Below are 22,348 nucleotides of genomic sequence, written 5' to 3'. Positions count from 1 at the left end.
TGATTTTTTTACTTTTATAAAAACACTACATTAAATGTTCTTACAGTAGAATCTCTATCTGCATCTGTGATTAATTCATTGAGAAAGATACTGAGAAATAGAATCACTGGGCCAAAAGATATAATAATTTTAGGGCCAGAGATCCTCTAAAGAAAAAGCCAACTGTTTTTTCTCTCTGTTCTTACACACCATGCACACAACACTTCTGACACCAGACGTGTGGGGTTGTTTCCTTTAAATCAAGGATTCCTTTGACACTTCCCTTGGGTTCAATTAATTTGCTAGAGCAGCTCACAGAACTCAGGAAAACGCTTTACTAATGTTTCCTGGTTTATTAGTAAAGGATGCAGATAAGCAGATTGAAGAGATGCGTTGGGCACAGTGTGGGGGAAGGAGTGCAGAGCTTCCTGCTCTCTCTGGGTGGTGGGCCACCCTCCAGGCACCTCCGTGTGTTCAGCCATCCAGACGCTTTCCAAACCCTGTCTTTTTGGTTTTTTATGGAGGCACCGGAGTCATGATTGATTACATCATCGGCCTGGTGATCAGCTCAGCCTTCAGCTCCAGTCCCCTCCTTGGCGTTGGGTGTGTGTGTGTATGTGTGTAGTGGGGGTAGTACTGAAAGTTCCAATGCTCTAATCACATGGCTGGTTTCCCTAGCAACCAACCCCCCTTTTGAGACTATCCAAGAGCCCACCAAGAGTCGCCTCATTAGAACAAAAGATGCTCCTACCACTCAGGAAATTACGGAGGTCTTAGGAGCTCTGTGTCAGGGACTGGCGTCGAAGACCAAATAATAGAACAAAAGATTTTTCTAGCATCCCTGTGTATAAGGGTATTAAGAGCTCTGTCTCAAGAACTGGGGCAGGGACCAAAGATATATTTCTTATTATGTCACAATACTTACCAAATAACCCTCAGGAAAGATTTTACCCACTTAAATGCCTCTTCTGGTATTTGTTCCACAGCAAAAAGGGTCAGCTGGGGAGAAAAGGCTAGAGGGGTTGGCTGTCCCCAGGAGCCCACCCCACGGCTCCATTCACACCTCTAAGTCATTTTAATTTGATCTCAGGGATTAGATGGAGGAAAACAGAGGACAGAGATGGCAATTAGAATGTACAATGAAAAGAGGATATTTGGGGATGAAAGGTTTGGAGAGGTTTTTGATTGAGTGATAGAATTTGATATATATATGTATATATGGTACATAAATCATTGAAAACTGGTACTATTCTCTTGGGGGGGGAAATCGTCTTTTATGAACTATTCAGACATTTTGTTAATTGTTGAACTAAAACTATTTCAAAGAGAGCAGGATAGAGAAACAATTACATTCCGATGCTCTCTTTTAGGCTTTTTCAGAAAGTACAAAAACATAAGGAATTGATAGAGGCTGAAATCCAAGAAAGACATTCCTTCTCAAAAGAAATAATTGCTTTGAAGAATTTATTTCAACAAACTACAACTTCTTTCCAAAATATGGCATTACAGGACTACCCAGAAAAGGCAGAAGAGTTTGAGGTAAGTGAGGAATGAACTAATGAATGTGGCTGATGCAGGTACACAATATGCAATCTTGTATGCAAAGTCCTTAGGGCACAGGTAACTCAGTGACTAAGGTTGGAGGAGTGGTCCAGAGGAGAGAAAAGCACATGCAAAGGCCCTGTGGCATGATGCGGGCAGAGCCATTGGTGAAGATCAGTGTGGTTGGAGAGCAGAGAGCATAGCTAAGACCAGGCTGGGACCAAGCAGCCTTTTTTCAAACATGTTCAAGTGTGTTTGGTGAACAGAGGGCCCAGACCACTCTTCAGTAGCATGTTAGTTAATGTAGGATGTGATGTTTTATCTCTGTTAAGGGGCTATGTACCACCTAAAGGTCATTTGGGAACTAATTTCTTCAGAATGATTTCTTCTCTCATTCCATTCCAATGGTGACAGCCAAAAATAACATTGGAAGTTGATTCAAAAGTTGCCTGCTGTTGTTAACCAGAACTTTTGCATATTAATGTTGAAAATGAAACTTATTCACAGAAGCAGTCTTCATTGGGAACCGTCTAAGTGTAGCTCTGAATTAAAGTAGCTGAATTGAAGCTCTGAATTGAAGTGTAGCTCTGACCTGTCCTCCTGGGCTAGGTCTAGATGAACAGGATGACACTTCTCTAACTTTCCCTCTTTAGATCTGTTCTCTGCTGAGGATTCTGAAAGGGAAAACAGTGACACTTCATGGAGTCTTTTAAAATTGTAATCATTTCTTTAGCGCAGTGACTCAGTCCATTAACACAAATAATGCTACTGGACAGCTACTGTAAAAAACAAAACAACAAAAAAGCCACAGTAAAGTCAAGAAGTATTTTTCCACTTGATCTTTGGGAAACTTTCCCAAACAAACAAGTTTCTGCTTTATAATTACTGCAGGAGAAGGTAGATCAGATTTTGTTTCTAGGCCACAACCAATAGACTATTTGTTCAGGTTTGTTTTTATCTCCTGAAACCTACATTCTTTGCATGGAACTAGAACCCTCCCTTTTGAAAGAAGTGGAGCTCTGCTGGCCTGTCTAATTACATGAAAGCAGACACTTCTGCTCTAAGCATGGGGCTTTTAGTGGCCTTGAATCATTGTGATGATAATGCAGGAAGAAATAGAAATAGTAACAAGTTAATAACAACAACAAAAAACTTCTTTGAAACTTTTTGCTACTTGCAGCTTTTTAGATCAGGACTGCTACTGAGATATAGTTAAATCCTAGAGGTACTTTAGAAGCAGGAGATGTTGTAATGTCTTTTCTCCACAATGGTGTGACATTATGAAGAGATATCGGGTTTAATTCTTACAAATTAGAAAGCATCATCTGACTAAACTGAGGATCTCTCAGGCTTAATCAGCTTGTATCAATAGTGAGGTTTTGTCATGCAAAGTGTGCTCCTTTAAATCATAAGGTTGTGCTGGAAAACTGCTTTCACTTTTCAGAGTTAAACTTTTCCCCCAGTCCTGTGAGTATTGAAACTCTTAATGTTTTTAGGAGCTTCAAAGCATTCTTAGAAAAGGAAAGCTAACTTTTGAGAATATTATGGAAAAACTACGAATCAAGTATTCTGAAATGTACACCATAGTCCCTGCAGAGATTGAATCCCAGGTGGAAGAATGCAGAAAAGCCTTAGAAGACGTAGATGAGAAGGTAATAGTAACATTTATACTAGTGTTATTATTTATGGAGTTGAATGAATATAAAGAAGCAAATGTCATTTAATGTCACATTTTCGTTTGTCAGGATTTCAGCTATGACAACTTTTGTAGAGTTAAGTGATGATTTTGTGTATTGAATACTCAGATAAAGATGCTGTAAATATGTGACATAAGAACAGAATTAGATAATCTGTATATTTTTAATTGTCAAAATGCTTAGTTTTTCTTCTCTTGCATTTTAAAATAGTTATATATTATCTTTTACTTGGCCTATTTTTTTTTTTTTACTGTACAACCCCTTAATAATTCTGGGGATGAATAGTACTTTGCTTTAAAATGTATTCCCTGAAAATTTTGACATTACAACCAAGGGCAATAAGAATACAAATTTCGTAACTCACTAGGAATAGCACTTAGTAGCATACAGTGTTTAATGATGATGTTAACAGAATTACCATAAAACGTACCTGAGTAAATCTTTATACCTGAAAGTCCAGATTTAAAGAAATGGTGAGAAATATAGTACTGGCGACATAGGAGCTTAGCTAGATAATTTTGTTGGATTATAAAAAGGCAGCCCCTATCCAACAGAACAAAATTCTGTTTGGTCTGGCATCCACAGAAGGATTTTTATATTTTTTTTTCCTGAAGCTTAGAATACCCATAACTTGATAAATAAAATAGATCTTAAGTAAACACACAAGAAATCAGATTTCAAGCTTAGTTGCTAGAATCTGTCATTAACTTCTATAGCAGATTTCTTAGGAAAATCTAGTCTGTATAAAAACATGTAAACTCCTAATGTATATTTATAACAATTGTTTTTGATTTAATACACAAGAAAACCTGTTAGGTACTTTCTCAAGGATCATGTACTATTGACTTTAAGAGAGTACTAAATGTTTTGAGAGAAACTAAATGTTGTTCTCCTGAATACGTAATGTGAAATCCCTAACAAAGTAAAATAATAATCAAAATTAGTGTTTCAAACTCAAGGTTGAAAATTTCTGCTGTGAACTTGTATATTAGTAACAAACAACAACTAATTTTGATTGTGTGATGAGTCTAAAAGGAAGTTCAAGGATCTGGGGGACAGAGTACCATTGTGTATAACTCAGATGGCTACTTACTTTTCCTACCTCGTGATCGGTCCTAATGTATCTAAGCGGTGTACACTTCCACCAAGAGAATAACTGCCCAAAATATCATTAGGCTTTGTTTTGTAGTAATTTGTTACAGAGCCAGCAATGATAAACTAATACAGGACCACTGTGGGATATTTTTTCCTAATAATCTTGACTGTGATATGGTCTGTAGAATAAAAATATGCTGTGAAAGTATCAGTAGCCTGATGTTGTGAATAGAGTCCGGGATTTGTAATCTGGGGATTTGGGGGCTTCATGGGACAAGTTCAGCTAGTGCCTTGACACGTGACACGTGACTGTAGACTGCTTCTATGTCTGTGTGCTGTCTACGTAGGATGGTTTTAATCTCAATAGTTATGCAGATATAGTGGGATTTTTTTCCCTTAGAAAACTAAAAAATGGGTGGGGCACTTGCGGCCTCAAGGCCACATGTGGCCCTACAGATCCCCAGGTGTGGCCCCTTGACCGAATCCAAACTAAACAGAACAAATTCCTTCATTGAAAGGATTTGTTCTGTAAAATTTGACTTCAGTCAAAAGGCTGCACTCAAGGATCCCGAAGTCCACATGTGGCCCCAAGGCTGCAGGTCCCCCACCCTAATTTGGAGAAAGCCTTATCAACATAGCAAAACGAGAATACAAACTAATCAGGTATTTGGAAAATGATACATTCAACATTCATTTATTATCTTTCCTAGCACAATTATTTTCTTAAGAAAATCATTTAGATAAAAACATTACACTGTTCAGCAGTTAGGTTTCTAATTGCTGGGAAAACATCCACTAGGCACAGTCACCCACAGAAAAATTAAGCTCTTTGCATCCTCAAGAAATAGCTACTTTTGGAAGGCTGTTTGACCAAAATGAGTATTATGGTAGGAATTACATTTTTTTAAGTCAGATTGAGATTAAGTTTGGTTTTATTGAAAATAGATCTGTGCAGAGGATTTTGTTATAAAATGGAGAGATCATTTAATAATTTCCCCCAGGAATTCTTTCATATCATTTGATCCATATGGGTATGTTTCAAATAGTCCACTCCATAATTTTGCCCAACACAGCACATATCTGTAATGTATATGTGGATTGCATTCAACAATTTTTTATTTTATTTTATTTTTAAGATTGGATTTAAAAGATCAGGTAAAAAACAGCTGCCATTTAGTAGTCTGCTAATCTATTCTCTCATTAATACAATAGCCAGTATGGTTTGGAAGTTTTTTCATCCAACTCTTACAAGTAAAAGCAGAGTGACTACCCCTTTTGTCATTAGAACCTGTGAAAAGAGTGCAGGAAACCTCTCTAAGCCAAATGCATCTTTGTCCCTTGGAACAGATAAGCAATGAAGTCTTGAAAAGTTCACCATCATATGTAATGAATAGAAAAATAGAAGAAATTAACAATGGGCTTCATAACGTTGAAAAGATGTTGCAGCAGAAAAGCAAAAATATTGAGAAAGCACAAGAAATTCAAAAGGTAACATTTTAACTTTTACTCCCTTCAGCATTTGGTATTTCTAATCCATTCCCTGCCCCTGTTCATCAGTCATCACAAGGTGAGTTCTTGGAATTAATCTGAAGCACAGAGACCCTAAACCAGATCCACAGGGACATCACCTCAGACACTTGATAGAGAAAGGTGCATTTAAGAATCATTCTCAGTTTTTCCACGGTGGCCATACACCCAAACTCCTGGGAGCTTCTCATTATGAACCAGCATTTTTATAAGTAAAGGAAGGTAAAGATCTCATCTTGGGAAGACTGATATAAAAAATAATTCAATAGGATATTAACAGCTTTTTTAAGACTGCCAAAGTAAAAATAAGGAAAATAAAAATTCCAAATTATTTCCCTTATAAAACGTCTTGGGTAATAAAATCTTAGGTAAAACTACATAAACATGATATTTTTACCTCTTAACTTCCAAATAAACTCCTGTATATGGAAAGGATTCTTTTCTAATCTACATTTTAAGAAACTATGCTATATAATTGGGGACTTTTAAAATAGGTCAGAGTATGGTTCACTTTGGGATAAAATCTTGGACTCTTAAGCAGAGGAACCTAAGTTAACCAGTTAGATTTTCCCACTTCTCAAAGTTATATTCTTAAGCAAATATTAAGTAAGAATTGAATAGTTTACCTTTGAAATTTTCCTGTGCATAGACAAGTTCAGATTCAAACCTAACCTATTGGTTTCTTGAGCCAACAGCAGTTGCTGCTATTAATGATATTAATACTTGTGGTTAGAGCTTTCTGCTGCTTCATTAATCCTGAGTCAGCAGATATTTTTCTTTTGTTAGTTTTAATTTTATAGTTATTAAAATTGCCTTCTAGATTAAGTACATATATATACCGGTCTAAATAGGTTCAAATATTTCCCCAAGCCCTTTTCTAAATGTAATGTTTGCCACATTACTCTTGAAAGGTAAGGGCCATATTGACCTTGTTTGTGTCATTCATTTCTAGAAATGTCTGGGTCTTTCTGTTCCCCTACAGCTTGTTTGTACTGAAGTGAATACAGTTGCAGTTAGGAGAGCTCAGGATAAGTGTTTTTCAGTTTAATCGCAAATAGTTGCTGGATATAAATTAATAAACTATGTCTATGATGTTGTTTCTGTGATGTTTTGGTAGCATTTACAAACGCATATGCTGTGTGAAAACTAGGAATTACCACCACGAACTATGACATCTTCATTCAAGTTGACTTATGATTTCCTTTTCCAGAAAATGTGGGATGAGCTTGACCTCTGGCATTCCAAGCTGAATGAGCTGGATTCTGAAGTTCACGACATTGTTGAACAGGACCCGGGACAGGCTCAAGAGTGGATGGATAGCTTGATGATCCCTTTCCAGCAGTATCAGCAAGTGTCACAGAGGGCAGAATCTAGAACCTCGCAATTAAATAAGGTAGAGCTGTGATACGATAGCTATTGCTACATAGCATGTGGTTGTACTGAGATGGGTTTAAAACAAAATGAAAAATGTATTCAGCGGCAGCTAGTTTCCTTTGAATTGCCAGTTGCAGGACCTGAAACTAGAGCCACACGGTGGGCTCACATGGGCACTGAGGGGACAGATTTCAATGCTAAGGGCCGACAGGAGGTCTGACTGGGCAGGCAGACCCAAGAACCTGAAAGTCATGAGTCCAGGCAAGCACTGGGCTTCCCAATGGATGGATGAAGACCAGTAATGGGAATTTAGAGCAAGTGATCTCAAGTGTCCAAGGAGGGAGCCATCCATGGAAAGGCTGTCATTTGGGGACAAAATACCCTGCCTACCCCTGTTCCAAATAGGCCGCGGTGGTTGGGTGAGTTGTGTATGTGATCTAGCAAGAGTGAGGCAGCATCCGAGTCTTAGAAGAACTACAGGGCGAGGTCCTGAATAGGACAAAGCACAATCCCGGTTTTTAGAATGAAGCATAAAACAGGAACCAGAATAGTCGCTAGGCTGGCCGGACTCTGGTGTGGCCTTTAGCGTTGGAGTAGAACTTCTTAATTCCTTTCCACCCACGGTCGGGATTAGTCTTAAAAGTTGGGAGGATCATAACATGGAGGGTGTGGGCAAGTGGCCCCAGACATGCGGAGTGCAGACCTGCGAGGCCTGACACCCCACCGACCGATTACTACTAACTCTTTGATGGGAGTCATTCAGCTCCAGTCAGAGGCACCGGGCTGAGTTTGTTTGCATCTCTTTCACAGGCCACGCTGAAGATGGAGGAATATAGTGAGCTCCTGAAGAGCACTGAGGCTTGGATCGAAAGTACCAGTCGTTTGCTGGCCAATCCTGCTGACTATGACTCTTCACGGAAACTGAGTCACCACGCCAGCACCCTCCAGGTCAGTGTTCTTTCGAGTTCTCTGTGAGTCACGGAATCCACATAATGGTTAGTGGCTTAGCTCATCGTCATGGTGCTTTTTTCCCTTACTTCCTGAAACACAGCCTTACTCATAACCATGCCAATGGCAGAAGGAGGCACTAAACAGGGATTTTGGAGACCAGGATCTAGCTCTTTCCATCCTGATAACCACTTCATGACTTTTTGGGTAATTTAGTTTATCTTCTTTGGGCCTCAGTTTCCCCCATCTATGAAGTAAGAAGCTGCCTGGATGGTGTTGATGGTTTTTGGCAGCAGAATTCTAATATGGCCCTAAGAATTCCCATTCCCTGGTGCATGTAACCTGCGTAATCCCCTCCCCTTGAGTGTGGACAGGGATATGAATATGATGGGATACTTGATTAGGTGTTATATGGCTAAGGTAATGGGGTGATCACTCCCATAAATACATGATTAATATGATTACATGATTATAAAACTCCCTAGTACAGGTTTTTACATTTTCAGATTTGGAACGTTCAACTGGTAAGTATAATACAAAAATTTCAAAATTAGAAAAAAATCCGAAATCTGAAATACTTCTGGTCCCAAGCATTTCAAATAAGAGCTACTCAGTCTGCAGCAGAATATAAAGAGATTCTCTTGCTGGCTTGAGAAGTAAGCTGCCATATTGTGTGAGGGCCACAGGGCTAGGACATAAGGTAGCTTCTAGCCACCAACAGCCAGCAAGGAAATGGGGCCTCAGTCCTACCACTAAATTCTGCCAACAACCTGAGCGAACTTGGAAGAGAACCCTGTGCTCCACATAGCACCTTGATTGCAGCTTTGTGACACCCCCTGCAGAGGACCCACCTAAACTATGCCTGGACTACATGGACACCATGAGATAATAAATTCGTTTTGTTTTAAGCCATTAAGTTGGTAGTAATTAGTTACATAGCAATAGAAAACAAATCCGTGGTTTCTTCCAGTTCTAACATGCCATGATGCCAAATTTCCTTTTATTTCTGGTAGCCCGCGGGGGCCCTGTGTCTCCACGCTAGCTTATAAAGATGAAACAAATGCAGGTGTTTTCCCATTTGGGGCCATGACTGCAAGAAACTTCCAGATGCTGTGCACTGACTGGAGTTTTATTGGGAAAGTGTATTTCCCTTCTCTTATATTACTGTGTCATGAGAGAGAATCCCTTAAGAAAAAATTCATGATAGTTTTTACAGAATGACACTTCAAAGATGGTCTGGCTCCTCTTTATATCTTTAGAATAGCACAAGGTGTTCCTAAGTGAGCTGCTGACTTCAGACCTCCCTCATGTTTGAGATTTGTTGGCACAGTTTTTTTCCTATGGTAACAATTATAAACATACTGCATTTTCACCCATTTTTTTTCTTTCTTTCCCCTGCTTGTGATTTCTTTTGCCTCCTCCCATTTGGGTTGGCTTTCCATGTCCCTAGAGTTTTTCATCTTTCTATTTTTAATTGCTTCTGTGATTCACCATTTTTGAGGACTTTGCCAAGACAGAAAAAAGGAATGATGCGTTCTTTTCCTTAAATGCTCATGAGTTTAAAAAAATCCAAAACTTTACTAAAGTGAGCTTGGGCAAAAGCAGCTGGGGTTTTGCTGTCTTCTACTGATACACATGTAAAAATGTAAAAGTATCTTTCAAACTGTTCTGGACATTGTAAGTTGCTGGACTTGGTTTATGAGCTAGAAATGAGTTTATTTCCCACAAAATGTATTCCCAGTAAATCTCCAAATGGCAAGGAAGTCCCAAATAACTAGCCCTATGTGAATCACTATTTTGTTCCTGTAACGCAAATAGTTCTACTTTTAGGATGCCTTTTTCCATTTTATAGCATTACCAGGTATTTTTTAAATGACTCTTAAAGAAGAGTCAACACTCTCAACTAAGCTTTAAATGTTTGCTTTAATTGCACTCTAACTTTCTACCCAGAGTGCATTTGTTAAAACAGGTTTTTATAACCTAAAGATGATGATTGCACAAATACTGCAACTGAGATTAAGTCATTGAAACACAAATTGTCATTGTAAAAATAGAAAACCAACTTGTTTTTTCAATCAACTTCATTAAGGTATAATTTACATATAGTAGTGTGTCCATGTTCAGTGTGCAGGTAGAGTGTGCAGTTGTGGAACTGCCACCAACATCAATGTAAAGAACATTCCCATCACCCTAGAAAGTTTCCTCTTGCCCCTTTGCAGTCAATTTCCTTTCACCTGTCTTCAGCCCTAGGTAATCACCCACTCACTACTTTCTATTACTCCAGTTTTGCCTTTTCTAGAATATCACACAGAAGGAATCATGCAGTATGTCATCTTGTGTCTGGCTTCTTTCACTTAGCATAATGCTTTTGAGCTTCATCCAGGTCATTAAATTCATCAATACATAGTTCATTCTCTGATTGCCAAGTAGTGTTCCATTTACAGAAATAAACAATTTGTTTATCCTTTCACTGGTTAATAGATATTGCTTGTTTCCTGTTTTGAGCTATGTATTAGCTATTTCTGTGTAACAAATGACTTTGAAAGTTAGCCCCTTAAAGCAACAAACATTTATTATCTCATAGTTTCTGTAGGTCAGGAATCCAGGCATGGCTTGAGCATCACTGGCTCAAGGTCTCTCATGAGAATGCAGTCAAGGGGTCTGCAAAGGCTGACGGCTCATCTGAAAGCTCCACTTGGGTGAAGGAAGAGATAGGATTCACTTCCAAGCTCGTTTGCAGGCCTGTTGGCAGGCCTTGGAAGGTCCACTTCCATACACAGGCACATGGCTGCCCTCAGCATAAACAATCTAAGAGTGAGAATGTGCTCCCGAGACAGAAGCCACAGTTGTTTTCTTGTAATCTAATCTCAAAAGTGATATCTTACCACTTCGACCATATTTTATTAGAGCTAAATCAGTAAGTCTAGCCTGCATCCAAGGGAGCTGATGATTCAGGGCATGAATATCAGGAGATAGAGACATTAGGGGCCGTCTTGGAGGCTGCCTACCACAGGCTGTTATGAGTAGACCTGGTACAAATATTTATACACAAACCTTTGTGTGGACATATGTTTTCATTTTATTTCAATGGGTAACTACCTAAAAGTAGGATTTCTGACTTTTATGATAAATGTTTAACTGAATAAGAAACTGCCAAATTGTTTTCCAAAATGGCTGTAGTATTTTGCATTCTCACCAGCAATGTAAGTTCTAATCACTCCATATTTTCAACAGCACTTGATACTGTCTGTCTCTTAAACCTTAGCCATTTTGTGACTTGTAGTGGTATTTCATTGTGGTTTAAATGGCATTTCTCTAATGACTAATGATTTTGAGCATTTATTCACGTCCTCATTTGTCATTTGTATACTTCCTTTGTGACATATCTGTTTAATTTTTTTTTTGCCCAGTGTTTAATTGGGTTGTTTGTCTTATTATTGAGTTGTAAGTTATTTGTAAAACATCCTAACAATCATTTCTTTGTCTTATATTTGATTTACAAATATTTTCTTCTGGTCTGTGGCTTGTCTGTTCATTCTCTTAACACTGTCTTTCAGAGACCAAATATTATTAATTTGGTGAAGTCCAATTTATCAATATTTTATCTTATGAGTTACTTTTTTGTGCTGTATTCTAAGAAATCTTTACCTAACCCAAGGTTACAAAGATTTCCTCGTATGTTTTCTTCCAGAAATTTGATAGTTGTAACTCTTATTTTTAGGTCTGTCATTCATTTCATGTTAATTGTTGTATAAGGTGTGAATCAAGGACCGTTGTTCTTTTTTTTTCCGTAGTAATATCCAATTGTTCCAACACCATTTATTGAAAAGACTCTTGCCATTGAATTACTTTGTCACCTTGTTGAAAATCAATTGACCTCATACATATGGGTCTATTTTTGGACTCTCACTTCTGTTCTAATGATCTTTGTGTCTACTCTTTCACCAATATGACAGTCTTAATTACTATAGCTTTACAATAATACTTGAAATCAGGTAGCATGAATTCTACAACTTAGTTCTTCTTTTTCAAATTTGTTTTGGCTAATCTAGGTCTTTTGCATTTCCATATGTATTTTAAAATGAATTTATCAATTTTTCTATAGAGGTCTGTTAGACTTTTTAGTAGGATTGCATTAAATCTGTAGATCAGTTTGAAGGAAAATTAATATCTCAACCATATTAACTATTTGATTCAGGAACATGATATATCTCTTTATTTATTCTGGTGTTCTTTAATTTCTCTGAGCAATGTTTTATAGTTTTCAGTGTATAGTTCTTGCATGTATATTATTAAATTTATCCCTAAGTATTTTGTGGGTGTTGGTGCTATTGTAAATGGTATATTGGTTAAAAAATAATAATAATAAGCATTGGTTTTAAGTTTTATTTTCCTAAAAGTTCTCTCTTAGGATTTTGAATAAGACCAATATAAAATTCTGAATAACTTATTTTAGTGACTTATGACTAGAATTCTAGTTGCATAAGTAAGTATCTCATTATCAGTTATTTATGTGGACTTACCTGAAGCAGGCTGAACATTTCCATTAGCTGTCTGAGCTATTTTGATATCTAAAGTTTGAAACTTAATACATGTTTGAAAGGGACTTATTATGAATAATAAAAGATTATTTTCTTACCCCTATCGCCATGAAAATTCCAAAGGCTTAGAAACTCTAGGCAAGATGAAGACCAAATATATATATTAATTAATATATATTATTAATACATATATATTACATATAATATAGTACATATATACCAAATGTATATATAATTAATATAATATCACAGGTAGAAACTCTGAGGTCAGCCACTGCCATTGACAACAGAGTATTCCAGTGTTTTCATGATGAAACTGGAAATGACCAGGAGTTTAGAAAGTTGAGACAAATTTAAATTTTCTCTAATTTAAATTTTAATCTACTTGTTTCAGTATGTTGATGTTTCTTTCTCTCTTTCTCTTTCCTTGTTTATCTAGATGGCTTTGGAAGATTCAGAACAGAAGCACAATCTTTTACATTCAATTTTTACGGATCTAGAAGACTTGTCAATAATTTTTGAAACAGATGACTTAATACAGTCCATACAAGAGTTAAGTAATCAAGTAACAGCTTTACAACAAAAAATAATGGAAAGCCTTCCACAGATTCAGCGAATGGCCGATGTAAGTTTACACCATAAAGGTGTGATTTCTTATTCTTAATTTATGTTTCATTTAATAAATTAGAGTTGTACTACTGATCAAATCCTATACTACTAATCAATGTGCATTGATCTGGTAGAATTTTCATTTATGTTCTTATTTCTTGAATTATATTTTATTTTACTTTGCAATCTGTAGTGCAACTACAACAGAAAGCATCTCTCCTTTCTCAGTCCAGAAGCTCTTTGTTTAAGGAGTGCAGAATCCTGATCAAATAAACTCAGTGTTTTCTCTTTGTCAAAGAGGAAATATTGTTGATTTAAAAGCACTGGTTAGGAAAGAGGCAATTAAAACAGGTAACCTCCCATCTTCATTCACCAGTAAAAAATATTTATTGAGGGGCTGCAGGATGCCAGCCTCTGGGTTTTTTATTTTTGCTTGAAACAGTTGAAGCATTTATCTAAGGATAGAGTCACATGGAAAGGCAATTACAGTTAGTTCCCAATTATTTCCTTTTGCACTAAGTTACATTTCCTGTACCACACTCATGTATCTTCATGGAATAGTATAATAATTGTTAAAGTAAATATTCTTGGTTACTGAAGCTTATTCCAAAGTTGTTAAATGCTTCTACAATTTTTGATGGAAATTACCCTAAAATATATTGTATAATTCTATATAACTTCTTAAATAATAGATGCCGAAAATAATTTCAATAGAATTTAACTTTTCCTCTTAATTTGGAGACATCACTATAAACAATTATTGTACTTACTGCTTCATTTGTTTCTGACTCATAAAGTTTTATTTGTCTGTTTATGGAATGGCTCCAAGCTTCTGGGACTTGACACCCTTAGTCTATTTCTATGTCATTTTTCATCTCCTTATTAATTGTACCTTCTTATTGCTACAGTGTATCTGCATTGAGCTCTAAAGGAAAGGTCTGAAGGCCACTAACAGTTGTGTAGATTTCAATATGTAGGTTTTGCAGCACATATTTTAACTTATTTTAACAGCATTTTCATTTTAAGGTTATGGCCAGTTTCTAGAGGTTGAAGTTGATGAGAGAATAACAACTGGACAAATCATCTATTGTTTAAATTAATCTCAGTAGGTTATAAAGTAATTCAGTGACATTGTGCTTGGCAATACTTTTTAGGGGGCTGGCAAGAAAATCTTGTCAATTTTCCAGCCCCTGTGTGTTAGTTTTCTTAGGGTGACTTTATCATTTTACTTAAAGTGGTGGGAGTTTTTAAAATGTCAGACTCACTTGCATTCAAGTGTTTGAACACATTCCAAAGATAAATCTCATGAGTTTATTTTAAAAATTGGTTTGGATGCCTACTAACTTTGTTCTCATAGTTTAAAATTGGCCCTATAATGATCTTTAATTCAATAAGGTATATAAGCAATGCTTTATAGTATGGTATGTTATTAATAGAGTAACATTTTTGTTGAAGACAGTGAACATTATCTATAGTTATTGGTTAGTTTTTTTTTTCATGGCAAGATTTCATCATGAAGTACATGGTTAGTTTTCAGGAGGTATAAGTGGAAAACATTTTTTGCCTAAATGAGAGAATAGAATTAATGGCAATAAATTATGTTTTATAGATTATTAATGTACAACATATATTGTATGATTGTGTTGTTTCTGAAATTCTAGGATGTGGTTGCTATTGAATCTGAAGTAAAATCAATGGAGAAAAAAGTTTCAAAAATCAAAACTATCCTGTTATCAAAAGAAATATTTGATTTTTCACCTGAAGAACATCTTAAACATGGGGAGGTAAGCATGGATCATTATTAAATATATTTTCTCATAATAATTACGTCTATTTTAAAATATGATGTGATAAAAGGCATTTAGTCTTACTAGAGTAATAGCAAAATAAGATTGGGAAATAGATATGAATAACTATAAATATATTTTATTTTATTTATTTATTTATTTTTGAGACAGAGTCTCACTCTGTTGCCCAGACTAGAGTGCCATGGCATCATCATAGCTCACTGCAACCTCAAACTCCTGGGCTGAAGCAATCTTCCTGCCTCAGCCTCCTGAGTAGCTAGGAGTACAGGCATGCGCCACCATACCCGGCGAATTTTTTCTTTTTCTTTTTCTTTTTTTTTTTTTGAGACAGAGTCTCACTCTGTTGCCCAGACTAGAGTGCCGTGGCATCAGCCTAGCTCACAGCAACTTCAAACTCCTGGGCTCAAGCAATTCTTCTGCCTCAGCCTCCCGAGTAGCTGGGACTACAGGCATGCGCCACCATGCCCGGCTAATTTTTTTTTTCTGTATATTTTAGTTGTCCAGATAATTTCTTTCTATTTTTAGTAGAGACGAGGTCTCGCTCTTGCTCAGGCTGGTCTCGAACTCCTGACCTTGAGCAATCCACCCGCCTCGGCCTCCCAGAGTGTTAGGATTACAGGCATGAGCCACCGCGCCCGGCTTATAAATATATTTTAAATCATAGTTGCAGTACTACCTATGTAAAGATAATTTTCTTATGGGTTGTTTTTTCATTTAGGTCAAATCTAAGAGCTTGAGCATCTTAGGCTGAACTGTTCCAGCCTGAGCTATGCTGGGCACTGGCTGTGTGACTTTGAGTAATTAATGTTTCTTGGATTCTCTTTCATATCTGTGCATTGGTATTAAGGTGATTATATTGCCCAATTACAATGTAAATAGAGCCCCAGGACAGGAGCTGGAACAAGCTAGACAGCAGGCGAAGGTGAATGCCCCCTCAGCCTCGTGCCTGAGAGCATGTGGTTTGGGATTAGGCAGGCCTGGGCTCTAATCCCGGCACGGCCTCTTACAGTCTAAATTTATCAGGATCTTCAAACTTCTGTGAACCAGTTTCCCTACCTGTGAAATGGAGGTTAGGGTACTTACCCCACAGGGTGGTTGTGAGGATTAAACGAAATGATACCATATGAAATACTACTTAGTAAAGTGCATAATCTCTTCCAATGTATTAGTTATATAAATCCAGATTTCTATGGATCAGATATTATTAAAGCAAAATATAATTATACTCCTGGGACTCATGAAATGTGGCAGGACAGTTCCGTTCTATTCAATAAGCATGTTTGGAGGGCCCACCTTGTGGGAAGCCCTGTGCTAAGTGAAGTTGCTGTGAAAGAATGATGCGGTACCTGCCCTCACATTACTCACTGCCTGGCAACGATGCTCAGAGCAAAACAGCAGCTCTGCAGAGAGAGGGGAGGAGAAAAAGAAGAAATGTGTGATCCGAATGAATAAATTAGTGCTGATAGGTTACTCTTGCCCCAGGCGTTCTTTCCTGAGACCTTTAACTACCAGATCACGAGTGATACAATAGTTTTTTTCAATCTGAGCTAAGGAACTGTTTCAAAAATTGAAGCTGTAGATTAAAGACTAAATTATACAGTATTTTAATTTTGACTAAGTAAACTTAGCAGTGGCCATTATTTTTTCATTTCTATAACATTCTTCTCGTATCTAATTAAGGTCATCCTTGAAAATATACGTCCCATGAAGAAAACAATTGCTGAGATAGTGTCTTACCAGGTGGAGCTGAGGTTACCCCAGACAGGAAGGAAACTGCTGCCTGTGTTTCCGCGGACAAATCGGCTTTTACAGGATATAAAACTATTGGAAAATGTAACTCAAGAACAAAATGAGTTACTAAAGGTGAGCCGTTTATAATGATAGCCAACTTATCGGATGAAAATGTTCGGCAAAAGCTGGTTTTGTTTTCAGTTTTCATTGAAATTAATTATTCTCCAGAGGTGGCATTTGGTATCAAAGCTTATTGTCTTGCTCAAATGGGGCTAAGGTTATTTTTCTCATTTCTTACCCTTGTTCTGGTGGAAGGTATTAAAGCATAATTATGGTTTATTTAATTCTATTCTGTAGTTATTGAAGACCTACATGGGTAAAATGCTGTGGGAAGAGATTCAAACCTGAACAAGGCTTTTGCAACCTCTTGAGGCCAGCAGATCTATAAAGTAATCATCACCACGATAACCTCTTATCCATCTCAGTCCCTCTCCCATTGATCACCTCGTTTTATTCTCAAGCATATGATATAGGTAGAGTGGGCACTTCATCATCTTTAATTTTACCTATAAGGATACTCGTGTCAGTGGGTTAAATGACTTGCCAACAGACCACAGAGTTAACTTGTGTAGCAGTTAATTTGTACACAAATAGAACAAGAATTTGAGTTTCTCATCTCCTGTGTCATGTCTCCATATTGGAGGTCTCTTCCCTCTAACTGATAATCTTTGAGCTTCTCCCCTGAGGGTTTTTTGTTGTTGTTGTTCTGAAGTGTCGTTGGCTCACCAGTCTCAAGTCAAAAATCATCATTAGTTAGAAATTACCTTCTTCTTTAGTTTGTATTCCTAGATCAACAACCACTCCCACAAGAACAAAAAGTTGCTGAAAGAGCCTTAAATTCCACAGACTTTCAACCCTCTCTGTAGACCCCTGTTATATCCTGCATTTCCTTTTTATTTGGGTCAGTTTAGAAGTTATTGTTCCTCCTTCACGACTGCCACCTGGTTATAAGAAGAAAACTGCCATATCTTATTCCTTCTTACATTTCCTTGACATTTCAGGGGCCACTGTGTTCTAAGGATTGAGGATATATTGTACTCTCTGGTTTAACTCATACCGTCTCTCTGGCCTGGCTACTGATCAACTGATGTCTTTCCCTAACACCCACAGAGAGAAAAAAAGATCTAGCGCTCAATGTACTATCTTTTTTTTTTTTTTTTGAGATAGGCTGTTGCCTAGGCTAGAGTGCAGTGGTGTGATCATAGCTCACAGCAACCTCAAACTCCTGGGCTCAAGCAATGCTCCTGCTTCAGCCTCCCAAGTAGCTGGGATTACAAGTGAGCACCACCATACCTGGCTAATTTTTTTTTGTTTTTTGTAGAGCTCAGGCTGGTCTCGAACTCCTGGCCTCAAACTATCCTCCTGCCTCAGCCTCCCAAAGTGCTGGGGTTATAGGTGTGAGCCACCATGCCCGGCCTCAATGTATTATTTTTAAATAATATAAACAGAAGAAAAAAAAATAAAATATGATCTATTATTTTTAATTCTTTTGTACTTTATTGGTCTCTTGGTCAGAAACATAACAGTTCTAACCATGCTGTACATGTAAGTGGCTTCTTCACAACATGCAAGTTGGGAAATAGAAGAAGAAATTATATTTTGTGCCAAGTTAGGTATCAAACTATGCTGCTAAAATTTTCTATATTATTATGCTGGTGGAAATAAGATGTCCCCTCATATATTACAAAGCTAAATAAACCAGTGGTAACTGCAGACAATTAGAACATGGGACATTTTCTTTAATTCCTACTTCAGATATTCTAAGTGCCCTTGTTGTGGAAAATAAGACAAATTACTTGTGTGGGGAGTAGTGGGATGTAGTGCATTACCGAGGGCTGGGGAACAGGTCTGTGTGTGGTGAACACTATTACTCATTTCTAGCCTGCAGCTAAAATCATGGTTAAATATTGAAGAAAATACAAGGAAGAATTCTGCATTGGCTAGAAACTTTGGAGTTTTAAAGGGCATTTATTTTACTTCATTATGAAGCATGCCAAAGTCGTATCTAGACTTTCTGTCAAAGTCTATTTCTTTATCTTTCATTATATGTGATCATACGATTTAGTCCACAAATAGTTCTAAGCTCTATTACTCCCTTAACACAATTCCAGGTTCTGTTCTGGTTAGTTTTGCCTTATTCTGCAAATTCAGACTGTTCTTGAAGCCACAACCTCTTACTCTTAAAATGTACATCACTGATCCCAAGGGGTACCCAGTGAGATGTGTCTGGTGGAAAAAACCCATCATGACTCTAATCACATGCTCTGTGCATTCTGAATCAGTAATGTCACTTTATATGTGGAAATCCCCATGTAGAATGTATATTAAAATGGCATATGCGACATATCAGTAATTTCATAAAAACTTAGCAACTTTATGTTAACATGCCATAAAATGCTGCCCAGAACAAACTCGCTAGACTGGAAATACTTAAGAGCAAAGGTGTGTCAAATGAGACTTGACCTTCAAGCACTAGTAAAGCCTGAGGTGCCCTGGCATCTAGTAGAGCAAGGTCAGGTGCCAGCTTTGCAATCATTGTTCTCTATAGTCAGGCTATTATGTCCTATTGAAATCTGAATGGCTGCATATTTGCTGTAATTGATTGGAACTTCTGATGGGGATGGGAAATGGAAATAGTCCATTAATCTAGTCCTTAGATTATGACAAAAATTCTTCTTTTGGGGGGTATTTTATAGGTAGTCATAAAACAGACTAATGAATGCGATGAAGAAATAGAACACTTGAAAAAGATCTTAAATAATTATTCAGCTCAATTCTCCCTTGAACATATGTCACCAGACCAAGCTGCCAGCCTGCCACAAGTACAGGTATGTTTCTTCTGTTCATACAGATTTGTTTCATTCGTCCATCAGTTCATTCAGCGCTTACTAAGCCATTGGTGTCTAGAAGCCTTTGTAGTGGTAGTTAATTTCCTACTGCTCTCTTCCAGTTGAAGATGCTTTCTGTGTGTATTTACTTTCCATTCCTATTTCATTACATAGGTGATTATATAATTATCATTACTAAAAAATGTTGAAAATTATAGCCTCTGATGTTTAATCAAGAGAATCACCGCATCTGTTTCTAGGCTGGGCAGCCCTAACATCAGAAACTGGGCCAGGGCTGCCATGCCTCCCTCCTTAATGGAGGGCTTTTTGAGTGCCCCTGGCCTCAACTTGGTTCATTTTGGTCTGAATTTGCTCTGGTACCAAAGAGGCTGATATAACACAGGATATTTGGACAACCTGACTTTCTGGGATAGAGGTCAGGCAGTGCGGACAGGCTGGGTTTCAGAGGTAAAGAGCCTGAACACTGTTCTAATGAAGAGTTCCATATACTAAGCAGTAAGTAGTGCCATGTGCTGGAATTAACAATCCTGTGGACTCAGTTACAATGGTTTGCATGTTAACCCTCTACTGCTAGGGTTTTTTCCAGTCTTTGTTTTTGAATTCGTATTTCTATAATGAGCAAAACCTGAGTGTATGCTAAGGACTATAGAGAGCTGCTTTTTCTCCTGCCATCAGGTTGATGCAGGCAGGCAATGAATATGGTGCTCTCGAAGCAAGGTTGTATCACTTGTGCTTGGCTATGAGATCGAGGGCAAGTTATTTCTGTAGAGAAGTATAGAGATGTCCAAGGTGACACAGCCATTAAGTGGTGGAATCACTAATACAGACTCAGTATTAAAGATACAATATTGTAAAAATGTCAGAATTCCTTTACACTAAAAAATGTGAGGCCCCCAAAGAGCTTTTGTTTATATATCTACCGATACAGAAATTGAAACTCAGAAATGTAAAAATATTTGTTTGGTTTATTTTTAAATAATAGTAATAAACCCACTACATGTTAATAGAAATAATATTTTTAAAAATTTATTTTACTTTTCTTTTAGAGATGAGGGTCTCACTGTATTGTCCAGGCTAGACTAAAAATAACGTTTTAATTAATTATATTTTCCAAAATGAAATTTAGTGGGAAGAGTGACATTGTTTTACATTTTTGTACATCTCTTTAATGTGTGGCTTAATAGCAGACAGTTAGAGTCTCATCTGTCTCTGCATTGAACCATAGAGTTTTATTTGAAGTAGATAAAAACAATCCAAGCTCTCAAAGACACATACTTGGAAAAGGCAGGAATATTTTAATTATCCTTTTGAATAACTGTGGACATTTTTCTTTGAAACTACACTGAAACCCAACAAATGGTAGTTACAAGTTAGTTGTAAAATGGAATCTGAAGCCATGTCAAAAAACTTTATATACTGTAACATAAAAATCCATTGGTCTGTCTTATACTTTGAGTATATCTTCTAACTATGAATGATTTTTTAAAAACTAGATTTAGGGGCTTCAAGTGCAGTTTTGTTCCATGGATTTAGTGTAGGGATGTGAAGTCTACACCACCCAAATAGTGAACACCACCCAAATAGTGTTCATTATACCCCTTAAGTAATTTTTCACCCTCACCCCCCTCCCACCGAGTCTCTAATGTCTATTATTCTTCTCTCTATGTGCATATGTGCACATTATTTAGCTCCTACTTATAAATGGGAACACTGTGCATGATTTTATAGCATCATGCTTGGTCATTTGCAAAATATTGTTTCACTGAGCTGTGCAGATCTTCCAAATGTTACCACATTTCAGTAGGCGATTATTTTTAAAAAATTGCATTTGTTAATATTAACATCTATCTCCAGAAAAATCTTTTGGTATTTAAGTTCATAATTATAGTTTAGCAGCTTGGTTTTTTTCAAAAATAGTGTTCTGTGAAAAAGGGTAGTTCAGCTCACAACTCAAACAATAACATAAATACTTTTCCTCAACCATCGTACCTCGGTATGCAACAAAATATGCCTACTTCCCATTTTTTCACAAAGAATATTTAAAAATACACATTGCTATGATTTGAATGTTTTTGTTCCCTCCAAATTTTCATGTTGAAACGTAATCCCCAGCGCAACAGTATCGCAGGGAGTGGCCTTCGGGAGGTGACTGAGTCATGAGGGCTCCTCCCTCATGGACAGAATTAGGTGCCCTCATAAAAGGGCTTGATGGAGGGAGTTCACCCCTCTTTGCCCTCCTGCCTTCTGCCATGCGAGGACACGGCATGCCTTCCCTCTGGAAGATGTAGTGTTAACGTGCCATCTTGGAAACAGAGAGCAGCCCTCACCAGACCCCAAACCTGCCAGTGCCTTGATCTTGGACTTCCCAGTCTCCAGAACTGTGAGAAATAAATTTCTGTTCTTTAGAAACTACCTAGTCACAGGCATTCTGTTATGACAGCAGAAATGTGTCTTTATCAAGGAAATTCTTAAGTGAAACTGGCATTTTTTTTTTTTACTGTAAACACATGACAATGATATATAGTTGGTGTTCCTGCCTTGATTCACATAAGGTGACAGTAGTTTTACCCACCATTGCTTTCATGCTG

The 22,348-nt window shown here is 37.3% G+C and overlaps 1 protein-coding gene across 6 annotated transcripts in view; it reads left to right on the top strand.

Moving 5' to 3' along the window:
- Positions 1–22,348, top strand: part of SYNE2 (spectrin repeat containing nuclear envelope protein 2) — a 297,352-nt gene that overhangs the window by 165,794 nt on the left and 109,210 nt on the right. For all 6 annotated transcript variants that reach the window (XM_045565891.1, XM_045565887.1, XM_045565883.1 and 3 more), the window contains 9 exons: positions 1,350–1,518; positions 3,018–3,173; positions 5,661–5,801; positions 7,051–7,233; positions 8,025–8,162; positions 13,143–13,328; positions 14,974–15,096; positions 16,801–16,983; positions 19,608–19,739. In XM_045565891.1, the coding sequence (XP_045421847.1) occupies positions 1,350–1,518; positions 3,018–3,173; positions 5,661–5,801; positions 7,051–7,233; positions 8,025–8,162; positions 13,143–13,328; positions 14,974–15,096; positions 16,801–16,983; positions 19,608–19,739 (1,411 nt within the window). The remainder of the gene's footprint in view (positions 1–1,349; positions 1,519–3,017; positions 3,174–5,660; positions 5,802–7,050; positions 7,234–8,024; positions 8,163–13,142; positions 13,329–14,973; positions 15,097–16,800; positions 16,984–19,607; positions 19,740–22,348) is intronic.

Source organism: Lemur catta, chromosome 1, assembly GCF_020740605.2.
Source record: "Lemur catta isolate mLemCat1 chromosome 1, mLemCat1.pri, whole genome shotgun sequence".
Classification (NCBI taxonomy): Eukaryota; Metazoa; Chordata; class Mammalia; order Primates; family Lemuridae; genus Lemur; species Lemur catta.
This window is presented reverse-complemented; position numbering and strand designations above follow the sequence as displayed.